Consider the following 20,340-nt stretch of genomic DNA (forward strand, 5'->3'; position numbering starts at 1 on the left):
AGGACAAAGAGGCGCCTGCCAGGCCCGGCCAGTGTCGCCGAGGAGCATTTGGGGCCGGGCCTAGCGCCGCCCCAGCCCGCAGGGCACTCACAGCAGCTGCTTGTAGGTCCTCTCCTGGTAGGTCTGGTTGCTGACGTAGGTGATGTAGACGGAGAAGTGGTCGGCCGCGTAACGGTACACGATGTCACACACATCAGAGAGGACAATGTTCTCTTCCATCCGATGCTCCAGCTCCAAGAGGAACCTGCAAGAGGTCATGGTTTGCGGTGAGGGGCCTGGGTGGCAGAGTCGGGACCGTCTCACCGCACACAGCACCAGCCCGGCTGGGACAGACCCGCGCCCGCGGTGAGCACACACGCCCAGGAGGGGCATCGGCAGCACAGCGGGGCACCGGCCGCAGGCTCGGTCACGTCAAGGACTTATTATTACTTTTTAGGTGGATCTTATCGTTTAGGGACACAGCAATGTGTTGGAGGACGAGACATAATGTTAAGGATTTGCTTCAGAACGGTCCCCTCCGTGCTGGGAGGGGTGGGGACCGGGTTACCCTGCAGTGGCCCCCCTGCTGATCACTGCTAAAGCTGGTGACCAGCACATGGGGCTCCTTATGCAGCATCTCTACTTCTACATGTCTGGAATTTTCCATAATGAGACATAAAGAAATACATAAATAAAAAGTGCAGCGGTAGAGGCCCAGGGGTCTCCTTGGCTACTCTGGCCTCAGTCAGCTATTACCTCCTGATCCCACCGGACTGGGCTGCCACAAGGCGGTGGAGGGGCTGCAAATGTAAGAATGGGGTGTCAGCAAGGAGGGGGACCCACTTGGGGGACACAGAGAATGACCAGCTCCCAGGATGCCACATGTGATGTCAAGCAGACACCACTGCTCAGAGAGGAGCTGCCCTCTGCCACGTCTCGGTCTCACATCTGACCACCAGGGTTGGCGCAGCTGATCCCCATGTTGCCTTTAGCTGCAGAACTCCGCAGCCTACAGTGAAAATGGTAAATGGACCTTTTATCTTAACAACATGACTGGAGCTTGTTTCTTCTTTGCAAGAATTAATAAATAGACATTTCCTTGTCTACTTAATGCTCATCCCATCCTCTGCATAGGCCCAGCTATGAGCACAGTTCCCACAACCACAGACCATCGCAAACACACTCCAAGAGGAGAGAAAGCACGAATCCGGGACTGCACTCGGCACGGGCTCTGCATGCGCCAGGCCAGGGCTTTAGGACAGCAGGACGGTGAGGAGCTTCCAGGGATACCCTTGGGCTGGGTCACGAGGCCCACGGCAGACCTGCCTGACTGGTGGAGCCGCAGGTTTTCTGCATAAGAGGGCCTGACTCAGTGTGGCTCCGACCCCGGGTGACAGAGTTCTCCAGCTCACAGCTCCTTGTGGGACACTTGGAGCACCAGCACTGACGGGAAGGGCTCTGGGGGACGTGACTGCTGCCGTGCTGGGAGGGGTGTAGATCTTTGGATTTCTGTCTTCATTTTAAAATATTTTGTTATGGAAAATCCCAAACATACAAAAGTAGAGAAGCCAGTGCAAGGAGCCCTTGTCACCAGCTCCAGCCATGCCCCAGGCATGGAGAAGCAAGGGTCCAAGGGAAAGTCTGTCCCAGTGTCCTCACCGCTCGCTGACGGCCATGACATCCAGGACGTTGGAGAAGAGGATGTGTGCCTCGGACGGGTGCAGGATCTTCTTCAGCCGCTCATTCTCCATGAAGTGAGACACGAGCAGGTTCAGGCTTTTGTAGTAGGAGGCCTCGGAGGTCACCAGCTCAAACATGGCCTGTGGCAGGGAGACAGGCAAGACGGCAAGTGGGGACTGGTGGTCAGTGCCTGGACACTCGCCGTCCAGGCTGGCTCCAGCTGCGTCCTGGGCAAACAGAGCTGCTGCTGGGGCCTGGGTGGTGGATGTGTGGGGAGGCAGTGAGCTGGTGGGGAGGGGGGTGTTGGGGGGCAGCGAGTGGTGGTGGGGGCCAGTGAGCGGCGGTGGGGTGTGTGTTGGGGGGCAGTGAGCCGGCAGTGGGTGTGGGGGGGGGGCAGTGAGCTGGTGGTGAGGGGGGTGTCGGGGGGCAGCGAGCGGCGGTGGGGTGTGTGTTGGGGGGCAGCGAGCGGCAGTGGGGTGTATGTTGGGGGGCAGCGAGCCGGCAGTGGGTGTGGGAGGGGGCAGTGAGCTGGTGGTGAGGGGGGTGTTGGGGGGCAGCGAGCGGCAGTGGGGGGTGTGTTGGGGGGCAGCGAGCCGGCGGTGGGTGTGTGGGGGGGCAGTGAGCTGGTGGTAAGGGGGGTGTTGGGGGGCAGCGAGCGGCAGTGGGGGGTGTGTTGGGGGGCAGCGAGCTGGCAGTGGGTGGGGGGGGCAGTGAACCAGCGGTGGGTGTGTGTTGGGGGGCAGCGAGCGGCGGTGGGATGTGTGTTGGGGGGCAGTGAGCCGGCAGTGGGTGTGGGGGGGGCAGTGAGCTGGTGGTGAGGGGGGTGTTGGGAGGCAGTGAGCGGCAGTGGGGTGTGTTGTGGGGCAGTGAGCCGGCAGTGGGTGTGGGGGGGGCAGTGAGCCGGCAGTGGGTGTGGGGGGGCAGTGAGCTGGTGGTGAGGGGGGTGTTGGGGGGCAGCGAGCGGCAGTGGGGTGTGTGTTGGGGGGCAGTGAGCCGGCAGTGGGTGTGGGGGGGGCAGTGAGGGGGGTGTTGGGGGGCAGCGAGCGGCAGTGGGGGTGTGTTGGGGGGCAGCGAGCGGCAGTGGGGTGTGTGTTGGGGGGCAGTGAGCCGGCGGTGGGGTGTGTGTTGGTGGGCAGTGAGCCGGCAGTGGGGGTGTGTTGGGGGGCAGCGAGTGGTGGTGGGGGTGTGTTGGGTGGCAGTGAGCCGGCAGTGGGTTGTGTGTTGGGGGGCAGCGAGTGGCGGTGTGGGTGTGTTGGGGGGCAGTGAACCAGCGGTGGGTGTGTGTTGGGGGGCAGCAAGCGGCGGTGGCGGTGTGTTGGGGGGCAGTGAGCTGGCAGTGGGGAGCACTGCCCCATACATCTGCCAGCAGTGGCACAGCAATTGCTGCCGCTCTTCTTACAGAGCAAACTAAGCCTCCTTGGAAAGCGCGCTCTCCTGGTCATCATACTGACAACTGGAGATGACCTAAGAGGTAAGCGTGGAAAAAGGTGGAAGCACAGGGGCCCAGCCGCCCAACGGAGCCCGACAGCTGCGAGGGTGATGTGGGCCCACGTTCATGGGGGCAGAAATCAGCAGGTAGAGGGACTAGGAAACCGTCTGGAAGGGAACAGCCCACAGTGTCAACCACAGGCATCGGCAGGGGGTGGAACCCGGTAGACTTTAATTCTTTCTACCTTTTGAATGGTCCGAAAATTTAAACACGAGCATATATCATTTCACTTATGGTCTGATTTCACAATGTAATGAATATAGCAATTTTCAATTTGAAAAAGAGAGAACAAAACCCATAATCTAATAAACTTTTTGGAGACAACTTTATTCTGTGTCATGGTTATTGACCGATTCCCGGGCCTAAGAACACAGCAAACTAGTGGAAGCTCTGTTCTTGCCAGTGTCATCCTGCAAAGGTCCTTCCTTGCTTACAAATCAGCCCCTATGACCCTTCCTGAGACCAGCCTGGGACCATCCCCACCTTCTTCCCCATCACCCTCCAATGTTCCTCAACCTAGGGCTGGTTCAGGTCCCACTGTGGCTTCCTAGAAGGGAGTGTAGTGGGTTGAATTGTGGCCCCCACAAAAGCTATGTCCATGTCCTAACCCCCGTGCCTGCGAATGTGGCCTTATTCAGAAAAAAGGTCTTTGCAGATGTAATTAAGTTAAGGACTCGAGAAGAGACCATCCTGGATTTAGGGTGGCCTTGGATTCAGGGTGCATGTCCATAAGAGAGAGACAGAGGAGATTTGGCACAGATACACAGGGAAGAGATGCGGCCACAAGCCAAGGAAAGCCTGGAGCCACCACAAGCTGGAAGAGGCAAGAAGGACTGTCTGCTAGAGCCTCTGGACGGCACAGCCCTGCCCACGCCTAGGTTTCAGGCTTCTGGCCTCCACAGCTGTGGGAGAATCAATTTCTGTCATTCTAAGCCACCCAGCTTGTGGTAATTTGTTGTTATGGCAGTCCTCAGAAAGTGCTACAGCTGGACAGAGGAGGGAGGGACCTCCCCCAGGGCCCCGCCCACCCCACCTCTCACTCTCCCACCCCCAAAGGTGCCACCAGGCTCAAGAACCCCCATCCAGGGCTCAAGGCTCTGGCAATGAAAGCTGAGCTCCCGGGGTCAGGAAGGGCAGGAGGGACTAGCATCTGTCCCCAGACTCGGCAGGCCCTGGGGTGAAGCGGGGCCCCGCAGGCTGTCTCCTCTGATCCTCACAAGTCCCCAGGAAGGGCAAAGAGAAGCTCTTGTTTCACCAAAGGGAGCAGTGGGAGAGGCGATGGACTGTCCCCAAGTCCGTTGGCTCGATGGTGGAAGAGCAGGGGTGCTGCCATTACCCCACCCCCACTGTGCTGGCCAAGGGCCAAGTGCGGGGCACGTTAACTGGGCATTTGCGGCTGGGATGCCTGCCAGGAGCTGTCACTGCTGCTTCCCTGCAAAACTCTGCCAAACAGCCAGCCTGGCAAAGCACTTTGAAATAAGGAGCGTATTTGTAAGTTGGGGATGCCTTATAGCATATATCTGTCCAGCAACGGTGAGAAAGCTCCCACCAGCATCACTCCAGGGGTGATCTGCCTATTACAGACCTTGGGCCACCACCCACCACAGCCAGGGGAGGACCTACTTGGCCCCCAGTACCTGCACCTGACTCGAGACAGAGACAGAGATGAATGCCGAAAGGAGCACGTGGCCTGTCTGTAATCGTCCCAAGTCACAACGGCCTAGTCTACCTAAACATAAGAAGCCACACAAAACACATCATTCCGGGCCTCGCTAGGAGCAGAACTCCAGTGCCCAGCGCTGACCGACCAGTGACCTCAGCCCAGCCTGGGGGATGCGAGGCTACACGGGGCGGTAAGTTTCCCAGAAGCTTCTCTGCTACAGATGCTGCTATGAACTCATTTTTCTGCTGCTAATTTAAGTTTCATAAGAAAACGTCAAGCCATTACAGCTCACAAATGCCAAGCAAATGTAACTCACAAAACAAGTGAGTGTTACAGATTCAAGGGGAAAAGCCACCACGCCCCAAATGCGGCATCACAGAGAAAGGCAGGTCTGAAGGACGCCTGTTAGACACCTGGGATCCATGGTAAGTGCCACCCAGGCTCGGTTTCACCCAGATTCCCTGACTGATGTCCAGGAGGACAGGAGTCAGGGGCTGCCGGCGAGGCAGGCCGGGCCTGTCGGGGATGACACACAAGGCCCTGGCCTGCCCACTGCCAACTGCCACCGGCTGAACCTGTTCACCACAACCCCCCTCCCCCCATCCACTTATGGGCGATTAGTCATCTGCGAATTCTAGTTTTCCAGGTGTGTGTTCATTTTATATGTCAAATTATTGGGCACATCAGCATGGTTGTCTTTTCTGTATCAATCTTATTCTCACTCAGCCACTCAGCCTTGCACGGTGGTGGAGAGTGGACGAGGGGCCCAGGCTCTGCTCGCTCCCCGTCCCTTCACTCATGCCATATCTGTCCCCTGACAAGTGTGCACAGGGTGCCTGCTGAGGGCCAGGCCCTATCTAGGCACTGTGTGCCCTGTGGGGACAGAGCCCACCTGCGTGGGTGCCGCCTGAGGCTGGGTGGCAAGAAATGCTGTGGAGCAGGTGGGCCGGGAGCACGTGTTTGTGAGTGTGTGTGTGTACTGTGAATGAGTGTGGTGTAAGTGTGAATGTGAGTGTGTGAATGAATGTATGTACGTGGACTGTGTGTGGCGGAGGAGTGGGTGTGATGAGTGTGACCACACACGTGTGTGTGTGTCATGACCACCAAGAACCCCTCCCACACAGAGCCAGCGCCTGCCCCACACGTGCTGTTCTGGGCCAGGCTGGCGGTGGTCCCGTGGGTCCTGCTGCCAGGTGCATGCACAGGGCTGGTGTCTTCAGGGCACACTCACACTGATGCAGATCTTAGGAATGGCAGCACGATCTCTGAGTGGCGCTATTAGCGCCTGACCATTGCACTTGATATCTGCCGGTAGTCACGTTACACTTGCCGTCTTCTCGCACTGCCACCACCGAGCCCCTTCCCGCCCTGCAGTCTCTGCCAAGGGTGAAATCCGGTCAGCCCTAGACGTTTCTGCAGTGGGGCCAGCCCAGTGGTTCTGCAATCAGGGAGGGCTATGACATGCCTGGTGTCCACCATGAGCTGCTGAGAAGCAGAACGGCAAAGGCAGTGGCAAATCAGAGAGAATTGCTTAATCCCGCTAAGCCTTGGTTTCCATGTGTGCAAAATGGAAACAATGCTGCCCATCTCATCAGGGTGTTGCTGGGAAGAGAGGTACACGAGGAAAAAGTGCTCAGCCTGGAGCCCGGCCCGGCTCAGAGCATCTGACATATTCCAGATCATGACAGATCCAGCATCTGGGCATTGCCTTCACTAATGGTGGCCTGTTTAAAAACTCAGTTTACCCACCCATAATTCCCCATTATTTAAGACAATTCAGCTTGCCTTGTGTTTACCGTCAAACGTGGGCCTCACCGTTCAGCCAGCCACGCTCGCCTCATCTGTCCTCCGCTTCCCGCTCCTGCATTCCCATGTGCATCAATCCTTCATTCTTCGTCACCAGCAGGCTCAAGGCTGAACAGTTTCCCTGCCTGGTGCTTTACCTACACTGTCTCCTTCTCATATTCCAGGGATCTCTATGGAGCTTCCCCAGTCATGCATTCTACCCAGATTTGGATTGGTTTTCGGCTTCCCCGACCTCCATGTTAACAAATCGTTGCTGTCCTTGATGCTGTGAACTTTGATACATTACAATGCTGTTGTGTGACCTAAGTCACCAGGGTGACCTCTGTGGGGGTCACAGCCAAAGGCCACAGACCACAGACTGGAGTACCTAGTTCACTGGCTGCCTCCCCACCTTCCTCACAGCCAGGAAACAAGCATCCCCTCCCCGCAAAGGTCCCTGGAAGCCCCTTCACACCTGCCTGAGTGCCAGCATCTTCCCAGATGACAGATTATCCAAAGTTCCCTGGTCTGAGCTCCCATCTGAGCCCCCCGTGTGTACACAGAATGGATCTCAGGTAGCTAGGCTTCCCCACCAGTTGTGGAGGGAACAGTGTCCTCCCCAAATTCATATGTTGAAACCTTAGCCCCCAGCGTGACTGTATTTGCAGACAGGGCCTTTAAGGAGGTAATTAAGGTTAAATGAGGTCATAAGGGTGGGGCCCTAATCGTAATCAACAGGACTAGTGTCCTTATAGGAAGAGGAAGAGACACAAGGAGTGAGCACAGAGGGAAGGCCACGTGAAGACGCAGGGAGAAGGCAGCTGTCCACAAGCCAGGGAGAGAGGCCTCCCCAGAAACCAGCCCTGCTGGTACCTTGTCAACTTCCAGGCTCCAGAACTGTGAGAAAATGAATTTCTGTTCTTTAAGGCACCCAGTGTGTGGTATTCTGTTCTAAGACACCACCTGGTCTCCCACCCAGCTCCAAGACCTCTGTCCCTCCTCATCCTCTGGGCCAGACACACAATCCTACTGGAAGGGGCTGAATCAAAGAGCTAATAAGAGCTAGCCAGGCAAAAAGGGGGAAAACATCAGCGTTTCTTGGCATGGCTCCTCGCTGGTCACCAGAACAGGTGTTTGTCAAAAAGCAGATTTCGACAGAGGCAAAAACAGATGATGCAGAAATAAACAGCTTTGGGTAAATGAGGACAAATTGGGCCAGGGAAGGAAGTGGCAAATTCATGGTGGAAGAAGCCACAGAGAGCATTTAATCTATCCTCCTGCTCTCTGGCAGAACAGAAGCCAATCTCTTTTGGCCACCTTGTTACTTACGGACTGATTTTGCAATTTTGCACCTCTGTGGATTTCTGTAGATTTAGGACACAGGAGGTTTTATTCTGCCGACTAGTCTCTCTTTCCCCCTCTTCCGTTATCTATTCTTGAAGCTCTTTAATTGTATCTTCAACCGCACTGGTCCACCATTAACTAACTTTTGTGACCACATTTTACTAGGAGCCTATGTGACCCAGCCTATACATAAGGATTATGAGATCACATGATTCAGAGCTGGCAAAGCCTTTGGGAATAGAATCTAGCTTCATCCAGAGCTAGAGAATTTTTTACAAGGCTCTTTCTGACTCTGCCTAAATACTTACTTCTTAAGCAAGGAGGCTGCAACTTTCTGAGGCAGCCTGCCTCCTATAAGTGGTAAAGTGCACCTGGAGTTCCGGTCAAGATGGCAGAATAGACGGTCCCCAGCGTCACTCTCTGCCAAAAATCAACTAATTTACAACCATACAAAAAAGCAATGACAGCCAAGCTGGGGCCTCTGGAGCTCAGGGGAAGAGGAGGAGAGACCTATAGAGTTCATGAAGGTGGGAGAAACCACAGTGAGGGAAAGAAAAAACCACTCTGACCATTTCGTGCTGCTGCTGCTTTAAGGCTGGAGCTGCTGAGCACATGGAGCAGGAGCCAGGAGAAGCCGCAGCTGTGCCCTTCAAATGGAGTTGCTTGGAGGTGGCAGGGGAGAAGAGGGCCCTGGTGGCCCCAAGGACAGCAAGATCACTAATAGGATTCCCGTGGACCCACACAGGAGTGAGAAGTCAGAACAACTGAAAAAATGGGGCCACTCAGAGGCCGGTGCGTCATCGCAAGGGACCAGCATAGGGCCCATCCCATGGGAAGTGTTTGGAGCACAGGCAGTGGGAGAGATGGGCCCACTAGGGGAGCACTGGGGCACAGCAAGGACAGCTGATCTGCCCCCCTATCCGCACAGGACTCAGAGGAGACTGGTCAGGAATACAGAATTGCATGGGGTGCAATTTGATGAAAAGACTCAGGCCCAGATCAGAGTTTGTACACAACCCAGGTGCACCAAGTCTCTGGAGAGCTGGAAGTACCTATAAAGTCAACCATTATAACCTGTGCTGCACAAAAAGCCTTCCCTATGGAAGCAGCAGCAAAGCCCCAATTTAGCTCAACCACAGGGCTCAAGTCCTTGTCCCCACAGGAAGTTACCCCATTTTAGAAGTAAGCAAAAGACAAAAAAGTTAGTTCCAGCTCAGACACACCACTAGTGCCTCAGTCTGCCCAGGGACCTGAGGCATGGATCTGAGGATGGAGCCCCCTCCTACAACCAGGCACACCATGCCAGTGCCTTGGGGCCTGCCCAGGGGCCCAGGGCAACGAACCAGGGACTGGACCCCCACCCCAACCAGGCACACCATGCCAGCACCTTGGGCCTGCCTGGGGACTTAAGGTATGGGGCCAGGGACCAGACCCCCTCTGCCACAACCAGGCACACCACACCAGTACCTTGGGCCTGCCCAGGAACCCAAGGGATGGAGCCGGGGATGGGACCCCCCACAACCCGGCACACCACCAGCACCAAGGAGCATGCTAAAAACATCACCTCCATTGGGTGGCCCACCACAGCCACCACTATAACCATGGCTGCTGTGAAAGTGGCTTGACACCACAACCACCACGCAGATGGTCTGCCAGCCACTGGAGTGCATTGACACAAGGAGAGTCACCAGCAGAGATAAAGAAAAGAAGAGGATGTCTCTCTCCACAAAGTCCATTCCAGAGTGACAGAAGAAGCATCTGCTCTACGATAATATTGGGGGACCTGAACACACCTCTCAGCATTGGACAGATCATCTAGGCAACAGATCAGCAGAGTAACCATTACTTTTTCAGAAGGAGAGAAGAAATCTAGGGTTATCAGTGGTGGGAGGGGGGAGGAAGAGGGGGATGGAGAGAGATTGGACAAGGGGCATAAAGAATAAGTACAATTAGTAACAATATATATACTAGTAATATTGATTTGATCAACAGTTGTCAGCATTGAATCCCAAAAATATGTATAATCAATTATGATTCAATAAAAATAAATAAATAAAATTTAACAAATTAAAAAAAAATTTGGAAGTATGAAAAAAAAAAAACCGCCAAACAAACAAACAAAAAACCATAATAAAATGCCATTTTGGGTCTAGCATGTTGGGTCATATGAGTGGTTGGGAACAAGCATGCTCACACATGGCTAGAGAGGGAAGACAATTAGGCAGTGTCTTCTCAAAATCAAAAAACATCTAGCCCTTAACCCAGCAACTCCACCTAGCAATCCTCATAGTATTCCACTGTGTAGATGTTCAATCTTCCATTATTATCGATAATGCTGCAATGGGCATCCTTGATACATAACATTTCTAATTGCAAATGTCCATCAACAAGGGACCAGTTAAATAAATTATGGAACGTCTAAACAATGGAGCCCCATAAAACTGCAAAAAAATGAGGGTGCTTGCTCTGTTTGGATTGATATGGAAAGATAGGATGAATATTCTAAGTGAAAAAAAGCAAGGCATAGACCAATGTACACAGTGGTTTACCATTTGGGTAACATGCACATACATGTGTGTGCACATGTGCACACATACACATGTACACACGCACACGCAGACGCACGCTTGCCTTGAATATGTGTCCAAGGAGGGAACCAAATGGCTCAGGGATGTGATGGGAGAGACTTTCTTTCATTGCAAATCCTTTTGCTTCTTTTGAACTTTATATCAGATGCATAAATTATTTATCTAAAAGATTAACTTAAAGGATGATAAACACTAACTTTGCTGCTTCATTAACATCATAACTGGTGCTCGCTTTCTCAATCAAATAGAACAGGCAATGGCTGCTGTTTTAGGTGCTGGCTGCTGCCTGCCTTAAAACTCAGGGCAAAGCTTCTGCCGCCTCCCAATTTAGGACTCATTCGCTGAACTGTTAAGGTTTACCTTAAGAGATGAATATATGATTCAATGAGGGGTGGTAAACAAAATAATAATCACAATTTAATTTTTTGATATAGGTCCATTATATTAAAAACCCTAGGTAATTTCCTTCTAAAATGAACAGTTTTCTTTTTGGGAAAAAAAGGAAATACGTTTAAGTTCTAAGTTTGAAAACAGATGAAAAACAACAAAACTACACATCTGATTTCAGGGACCGGGCAGACTCAGACTGGGAGTTACATCACGACTCAGCAGATCCCCTGCTTAGGCCTGAATGGGGCCACGTCTGGGTCCCCTCCCTTGTCATTCCCCAGCAAAACAAAGCCAGAAGTCCTGTCTGGGCACGCTGGGGCCGTGCCACCACCCTAAATGCCAGCCTGAGCAGGCCGACCCATGAGTGTACACGTGTGTCCCTGTTCCCCTAGAGATACTCAAAATACCTTTCCTTGCTCACTTTTCGGGCTCTGCACACCCAGCTCACCAAGACCAGGGACCACGGTGAGGCCATCTTTTTCTAGCTCTTTTGCTGAGGCAGGTTCCTGCATATGGTGGGGACACAACCCACAGTGGCTGAAGGAATGGCTACTCCAGGCACCTCCAGTTTCTCCTTTATTTCTTAAGACACAGGCTCAGGCATGGGGAGAATCATGTACAGTCTGATGTTTTGTCACCAGTGGTGACAGTCCTGCCTCGACAGCTATATTCCCTCCTCCTTGCTTTTTATTTTCCTTTCAGGACAATTCTGGGCTCTGCCACTTCCCACCTCTTTCCAGAAAAGCCCCTTGTCCTCCCCCACTGGGACACCCTAGACTTGCCTCCTTCCTGACTTTTGAATGTATGTCTAATCATTTTCGCAAGTGTTGTGTTCTCAAACAGCCACTCAAAACCATCCCCAAAAGGAGGGTGGAAAACGAGAACAAGTTAAAAACCAAAAACTAAACAAAGAAAATCCGACGTAATAACACTTTGCAATTTCAGCTACCTATTTTTTACTTAAAAAGGAGGAAAACATACATTTTGTTCTTAAATCCGCCTTCTTCCACAGCTGATTAAGACCTAGGCCCACCAAAAGGCCGTCATTGTGGGGGGTTTTCCGTGTGTGACCCGTAATTCATTGCGACCTGCTGTTTTTGTAGCTAAAGAAAAAGAGATGCTCTGACAACAGACTGAGCTGGCAGGACAAGCTGCCTGTCCTGCTTTGATAAGTAAATATACTGAAAAAAAGACCTGATATGGGTCACTGATTTGGAACATAAAATCTGAAGATCTCAGTTTTGTGTCCACCATCAGATATGCCCAATATAGAAGCTCCCATTAAGCTCCTTAAAGTAAATATGAAAAGTCAGACTATAAAAACTCAAAGGAAGACACATCAAAGTCTGTGTGCCCACGTTACTCACTACAGTATGTAGCTATGTTGCTTATCAGTTAGGTCACCCTCATTTATTTTTAAACATAAATACTTGATCCATTGGAAATTGCTAACATGCATAAAGAAAGTAAAAATATTTCCTATGCCCACTCTACTATAGATGTAATGTTCTATTTTGCTTTTTAAAAACATAATATATCACGAAAATTCACCTTATTTCATTCTTTGAAAACCTGTTTTTAATGTTTATGTTTGTGTACCTGTATATTATTTCACTGAACAGTTCCCCTATCATTGAGCATTTAGGTTTCTTCCCCTCATTTTCGCCCTAGTTTTTGCTGAGATGAACATCCTAATAAATAAATATTTGTGCACGTGTGTGATTATTTTGCAAGATAAATTTCTAGGAATGGAAATACAGAAAGTGTACAAATACATCCTTACTAGAGTTTGGGTACATATACTGCTATATCCTTCCTATCTGGGGATGTGTTCGAGAGCACTTGTTTAAAAATTTCCCCAACACTAAATTTTATCTATGTCTTATGTCATTTTGAAAAGCAGAAGACAGTACCACGATGTTGCTTTAGTTTGTCCTTCTTTGATTACTGGTGAGTTTGGTCTTTTTTCTTTTTTCATTTGCTCTTTGGCCACCTGTACTTCTGGGTGAAGTGTCTTGCCCATTCTTCTTTAGGGTGCTTATCTTTTTCTTATTGATAGAGATTTCTCATTGATTGAAATCTGGGTTTTGCTGATGTATATGAAAGCAACTAACTTTTGCAGGTTTATCTCATAACAAGCCACCTCCCAGAACTGCCTCATTAGACCCCATCCTTCTATTAGACTCCCTCAGGTTTTTTAAGCAGGCAACTATTATGAGCAGATAACGATGGTTTGGGCATTTCTTCACGACTTTCTCTCTTCTGCCTTTCCTGGTCCTGCTGCCCTGGCTAGAGCTCCCAGAGCAACAGCAAAGAGTGTTAGCAAGCCTCGCCTCCTGCCTTCTTGGCCACCAACAGTTCTTTACTGAGTATGATTTTGGTTATAGATTTGAGATATTTTTTATATGTCTCAAAAAGCATCCTTCTGAACTTTATTTAGGTGATAATAAATGTACTACTTTCCTTTTCAACCTCTTTGAAGATCAGTGTCTTTTTCTCCTCTGTCCTATCAGAACGATACATTTTGGTCCCAAACCATCCAAATATTATACTATCTTTCATTAATTCATAATCAATATATGTTATTTGTTTAATCTCTCTCCAGATTTAACTTGCTTATGTTTATATACATTTTTACCTTAATACACAGTGAGATAGATTTGTTTTAATTAGGGGGGCAATAGTACTTATTTTGTTAGGTTAAACAAAAATAAATTGACATTCAACCCTTTTGACAATATTTTACGTTTTAAAGTATCATACAGTAAAATAGACTTATTTCAGGGTGAACAGCTCCATTAATTTTAACATGTTAAATGTCAGCAAGTCCGTCACTCCAAAAAACTCCCTTGTGCTATCCCGTTCCAGCCACACTCTCTCCCACCCCTAGTCCCTGGCGACACTGATCTGTTTTCTGTCACTACAGTCTGGTCTTCTTCAGAACGTCATATAAATGGAGTCCCACCGTACGGAACCTCTCTGATTGCCTTCACTCTGCAAAATGCCTTTGAGGTTCATCCACACTGTTGCTCATATCAGTAGTTCGTTCCTTCTTATTGCTCAGTATACCTTTGTACGGATGTACCAGTTCTGTTTTGTTCTTTAATCCCTTTGCTTGTTAAGGCACATTTGAGTTGTGTTTCCAGTTTTTGGCAATTATGAGTAAACATCCATGTACGATTTTTTGTGTGAATGTAAGTTTTTAGTTCTCTAGGGCAGTGTTTCTAACTAACCAGGAGTAATTTTGGCCTCCAGGGGACATTCAGCCAGGTCTAGAGACAGTTTTGATTCCCCCACAACAAAGAATTATCCAACCACAATGTCAACAGTGCCACTGTTGAGAACCTGCTGTAGGTAAAGGCACAGGAGTGGGGCTGCTGGGCTGGACAGCAAGTGTACATTTATTTATTTATTTATTTATTTATTTATTTATTTATTAAAGATGACCGGTAAGGTGATCTTAACCCTTGACTTGGTGTTGTCAGCACCACGCTCACCCAGTGAGCGAACCGACCATCTGTATATGGGATCCGAACCCGGGGCCTTGGTGTTATTAGCACCGCACTCTCCCGAGTGAGCCACGGGCCGGCCCAGCAAGTGTACGTTTAACTTCATAGGAAACCACCAACTCTCGTCCATAGCGGCTGTGCCTTTTTGTAATCCCACCAGCAATGTATGGAAGTTCCGGTCGCGGTGCATCTGTACAGGCACTTGTATTGCCTGTTTTTAAGAGTTTTTAAAAGCCAGTGTGTAGCACTTATTTGCCTTCTGCATATTTTCTTTGGTGAAGTATCTGTTAAAGTCTTTTGCCCATTTTAAAACTGGATTGTTGCTTTCCTACTGTGGAGTTCTGAGTTCTTTATATAATCTGGATGCAAATCCTGTGTCAGATAAGTGATTTGCAAATATTTTCTCCCACTCTGTAGCTTCTCTTCTTATTCACTTAACAGTGGCTTTTGCAGAGCAAAAGTTTTTAACTTTGATCAAGTCCCATTTACTAATTTTTTCTTTTATGCATGATTGCTTTTGGTGTCATATCTGAGGACTCTTTGCCTAACCTCAGGTTATGAAGATTTTCTCCTATGTTTTCCTTTAAAAGTTTTAAAGTTTTATATTTTACTTCAGATCCATGATCTGTTTTGAGTTATTTTTTGTATAAGGTATGAGGTTTAGGTTGAGGTTACCTTTTTTGCATAGTTATGTCCAATTGTTTCAACATCGACGTTCAATGATTTGTTGAAAAGACTGTCCTTTCTCCATTGATTTGCGTTTGCTCTTTTGTCAGAAATCAATTGGACATATTTGTGTATTTCAATGAGTATTTCTGGACTTTCTATTCTGTTCCACTGATCTATGTCTCTCCATTCATGGATACCACACTCTTGATTACTGTACATTTTTTAGTAAGTCTCAAAATCAGATAGTATGACTCTCCCCCAATTTTATTCTTCTTTTTCAAAATTGTTTATTCTATCCTAGTTACCTTACTTTTTCATATAATTTTGGGATAAGTTTGTCAATAACCACAAAAAAATCCTAGGATTTTGACTGGATTTGCATTAAATGCATAGATTAATATGGGGAGAGAATTAACATCTTTACTATGTTGAATCTTGTCTCTTTATTTAGGTTTTCTTTGATTTCTTTTATCAGGGATTTGTAGTTTTCAGCATAGAGATCCTGTACACGTTTTGTTAGATTTATATCTAAATATCTCATTTTGGAGGGAGGTACAGTAAATGGAATGACCATTTTAATTTGTTTCTAATTGTTCATTGCTAGAATACAGAAATATTATTGATATCTGTGTATTTACCTCCTATCCTGCAACTTTGCTAAAATCACTGTTAGTTCTAAGATTTTTTGGTTTGTTTTGTTTTTTTTGTAGATTTCTAATAGATGTAGATAATCACATCATTTTTTTTTTCCTTGTCCTTTTTGTGACCGGTAAGGGGATCGCAACCCTTGGCTTGGTGTCGCCGGCACCGCACTCAGCCAGTGAGTGCACTGGCCATCCCTATGTAGGATCCGAAACTGCGCGGCAGGAGCGCCACTGCGCTCCCAGCGCCGCACTCTCCCAAGTGCGCCACGCGGTCGGCCCAATAATCATGTCCTTTGTGAACAGGGGGTTTTATGTATACCTTTCCAATCTGTATGCTTTTATTTCTTTTTCTTGCATTATTGCACTGGCTAGGATTTCCAGTATGATGCTGAATATGATTGGTGTGAGCAGACATCCTTCTCTTGTTTCTGATCTTAGGGAGAAAGGATTCAGTCCTTCATCATTAAGTATGATGTTAGCTGTAAGTTTTTTGGTAGATGCTCCTTTTCAGGTCAAGGAATTTCTCTTCTAGTCCTAGTTTGCCAAAAATTTTAATACTTACTGAATATTGAATTTTGACAAATGTTTTTTCTGCATCAATTGTTGTAGTAATTATAGACTTTTTCTTCTTTAGACTGTTAATATGGTGGGTTACATTGATTGATTTTCAAATATTTAACTAACCTTGCATTCCCAGGATGAACCCCATGTAGTTATGGTATATACGTATATTTGTATATATTGCTGGATTTGAGTCGCTAATATTTTGTTGAGAATTTTTGTATATATATTCATGAGGAATATTGGTCTGTAGTTTTATATTCTTGCACTATCTCTAGTTTTTTATATCAGGTGATGATGGCCTCCTAAGAGTTGGAAAGTGTTCCTTCTATTTTCTGGAAAAAACTGGGCAAAATTGATACTTTTTCTACTCCAAGTGGCAGGTAGACCCAGAGATTACATTTTTGAAAGGTTTTAAGTATGAATTCAATATTTTAATAGTTATGGGACTATTCAGGTTATCTATTTCATTTTGGATGAATTTTGGTAGTTTGCACTTTGAGGAACTGGTCTATTTCACATAAGTTGTCAAATCTATGTGTGCGGAGTTGTCATAGTATTCCCCTATTATCTTTTTAATGTCTGTGGGGTCTGTCATGTCTCCTCTTGGTAATTTATATATTCTCTCTTTTTTCTTTGTCAGTCTTGTAGAGATTTATTAATTTTATTGATTTTTTCAAAGAACTTGCTTTTGGCTTCAATGATTTTCTCTATTATTTTTGATTTTCAATTGTACTGATTCCTGCTCTTATATTTATTCTTTCCTTCCTTTTGCATGCTTTGGTTTTGCCTCTCACTCTGCCTAGTTTCTTAATGTGAAAACTTAGATTATTGATTTGAGACCTTTCTTCTTTTTTAAATAAGCATAATGCTATACATTTCCTTCCAAACACTGCTTTGCTGCATCCCACCAATTTTGGTGTATTGCAGATTCATTTTCAGTCATTTAAAAACATTTATAACTTTCCTTGAGACTTCCTCTTTGACCCAGGGATTATTTAGAACTGTGTTGTTTAATTTCTAAGTGTTTGGAGATTGTCCTGTTACCTTTATGCTACTGACTTCTAATTTAATTCTACTAGGGTTAGAGAGCATACTCTGTATGATTTCAATTCTTTTAAATTTTAGGTGTATTATGGTCTATCTTGGTGAACGTTCTAAGTGCATTTGAAAAAATGTGTACTCTGCTACTGTTGGGTGGTGTATTCTATAAATGTTAATTACTTCCATTTGGTTGATGGTTGCCAATTCTTCTTTATCCTTACTGATTTTATGTCTTCAATTCTATTGATTACTGAGAGAAAGAGTTCTTAATTATATATACTATATATATAACTATAGTCTTCAACTATAATTGTGGATTATAATTCTTTTTGGTATAGGTATGTGCTCTAATATTCAGATTTGGTTATCAATATTATACCACCTTAGAATAATTTGTGTATTTCTTTCTTTTCCATGCTTTAGATCAGGGATCAGCAAATTACAGCTCATGAGCTGGCCACCTGTATTTGTAAATAAAGTTTTACTGCAACACAGCCATAGCCATTCTTTAAATATTGTCCACAGCTGCTATCACATACGACAGCAGAGCTGAGAGGATTGACAGAGACAGGATGGCCCACAAAGCCCAAAGTACTTACTATCTGGCCTTTTAAGAAAAAGTTTGGTGATCTCTGCTCTAGACTTGCACTGACCAATACAGCAGTAACACGTGACTACTTAAATTGATGTAAGGTTAAATTGAGTAGAATTAAACATTTAGTTCCTGAGTTGCACTAACCACAGTTCCAATGCTCAATAGCCACGTGTGGCTAGTGACTGCTGGAGTTGCAGATATAGAACATTTCTGTCGTTGCAGAAAGTTCTACTGAGCAGTGCTGCTATGGACCAGTTTAAGAAACATGGAACTCTTCCGTGCTTTGAACATGAGTCATCTGGGTTCAACGTCTCTTTTGTAGGTGATTTTTTTTTTTTTGGTTACTGGTATATTTTTTTGTTTTTAAAATTTTAATTTTTTAGTCAATTTTTGGTAGCTTATATTTTCCCAATCACTCATTGCATTACGACTTTTATCTTCTCACATCTCTACCCTATTTGTTCTCCTTAAGAGTGTGTTTTCTCCTAATGTCTCAAGCTGAACATCTTAGGAGTTCATTTAATTTTGCATTTATTCCTTATTTAATAATTAAAGCAAGTAAAGTTGTCAATTTTTATCCAAATGCAGTTTTGACAGCATTCTGTATGTTTTAAAATGTAGCCCCTTCCTTACCACCTTTGGAATAGTCAGTAATCATAAAATTTATTTTCCCATCTCCAAGGTTAGAAGCATTTTAAACATTTCTGATTTGAGGTTTTTATAGTGTTTATATTTATTTTCTCATTTCACTGCACTGTAGTGAGAGATTATGGCCTTACAATTTTAATGAATATTTATTGAGCTTTTCTTTATGGCTTAATACACGACCAATTTTGGGGGGTGTTTATGGACACTGGAAAATAAAGTATGGCCTCTCCTTAGAGCAGCGCTGTGCAACAGAAATATAATGTGAGCCTCATATATAATTTAAAATGTTCTAGTAACCACATTTAAAAAGATAAAAAGAAATGGGAAATTTTCCAATGTTTTATTTAATCTAATATATGCAAACTATTATCATGTCAATGCTTAATCAATATAAAAGTTATTAATAAGATAGTTTACATTCTTTTTCTTTGTACTAAGTCTTTGAAATCTGGTGTCTATATTGCACATACAGCACATCTCAACTTAGACTCACCATGTTAAGTGTTCAGTAGCCACATGTGGCCAGTGGCTACTGGAGTGGACAGTGCAGATTTAGAGAGTACAAGGTTCACTGAAAATATTTTCAATCAACCTTTTTTTTTTTCCAGCTTCCCTGTGTCTCTGCTATGACCCACTCCTATAGAATAGTGTAATGTGTGTGGCAACTTCTGCAGATTCTGTTCTCATCAGCTGTCTAGTTCATAACAGTTCCCAACTATTGCCTTTTCATTGTAAAGTGAACCTCTTGGGATTAGGCCTTCCTAATCATAAAATGCAACATCTAGAACATTAGGTTTAAATAGATAAAATGACTGACAGATTTTCAATAAAAATGAAAATAGATTTTTATATGAGAAAAGGTTTTTATGTGAAAAAAGATACCAAGAACAAAGTGAGAAGGTAAGTCAGCCTTCAGTGTCAGCTTTTTGCCAGGAACTGTGCCTAGCTCTTTGTCTGTATTACTCATTTAATCTGTACAAGCCTGGGAGGTAGGTACTACGATTATCCCCATTTTACACATAAGGCAACTGAGGCACAGAGAAGTTAAGCACCTTGCCCAAGGTCACACAGCTAAGAAGTAGCACAGCTGAGAATCAAACCCAGGAAGCTGGCCGCCACTGCTTATGCCACTAGAGTCTATTTCCTCCCCTGTCCTATACTGCAGGAGAAAACATTTGAAAATATTAAAAAGAATTAATATCCAGAATGTGTAAAAAGCTGCTATAAATAGAAAAGATAAATATAAACAACCCAACAGAAAAAAAGGGCAAAGGATAAATGAGGCCACTGATAGATAAAGACATAGAAACAGCCAATGAACATATGGAAGGACGCTCAAGTTCACAAGTCATCAAGGACAGGCAGGTTAAAACAATGCACGATCTTTCATGCAGCGGGTTAGAGATACAATGAAGTGTGACAGCAGGGTAAGGGAGGGACAAGGCCCCTCACATGCTGCTGGCAGCTTGGACCGCCTTTTGGATGGCAACTGGGCAGTATCCAGCACCATTTCAGATGCGCTTCAATTTTGACCAGCAGTCCCACCTCTGGGCATCTCTCCTACGGCTCTAGTCTCACAGGAGCACAGAGATGTCCTGAGCAACCTCCACTGGGCCGAGCTGCTGAATTCATCTGTACTCTCTGTTACCTGCCAGCTGTGGGAGGACCCGCTGAGTGCTCAGGGCGGAAGCCACCTGAACGCCTCTCCTGCTGTGAGTGTACACCGACAGCCACTTGTGTTCCTCCTTAAAC

At 46.5% G+C, this 20,340-nt stretch overlaps 1 protein-coding gene across 2 annotated transcripts in view; it reads right to left on the bottom strand.

Annotated features, from left to right (window-relative positions):
* The window catches only part of NGEF (neuronal guanine nucleotide exchange factor), a 73,836-nt gene that overhangs the window by 11,766 nt on the left and 41,730 nt on the right, over positions 1-20,340 (bottom strand). For both annotated transcript variants that reach the window (XM_063110796.1, XM_063110806.1), the window contains 2 exons: positions 1,639-1,799; positions 92-244 (listed from right to left, as the gene is read on the bottom strand). In XM_063110796.1, the coding sequence (XP_062966866.1) occupies positions 92-244; positions 1,639-1,799 (314 nt within the window). The remainder of the gene's footprint in view (positions 1-91; positions 245-1,638; positions 1,800-20,340) is intronic.

Source organism: Cynocephalus volans, chromosome 1, assembly GCF_027409185.1.
Source record: "Cynocephalus volans isolate mCynVol1 chromosome 1, mCynVol1.pri, whole genome shotgun sequence".
In the NCBI taxonomy this organism is placed as follows: Eukaryota; Metazoa; Chordata; class Mammalia; order Dermoptera; family Cynocephalidae; genus Cynocephalus; species Cynocephalus volans.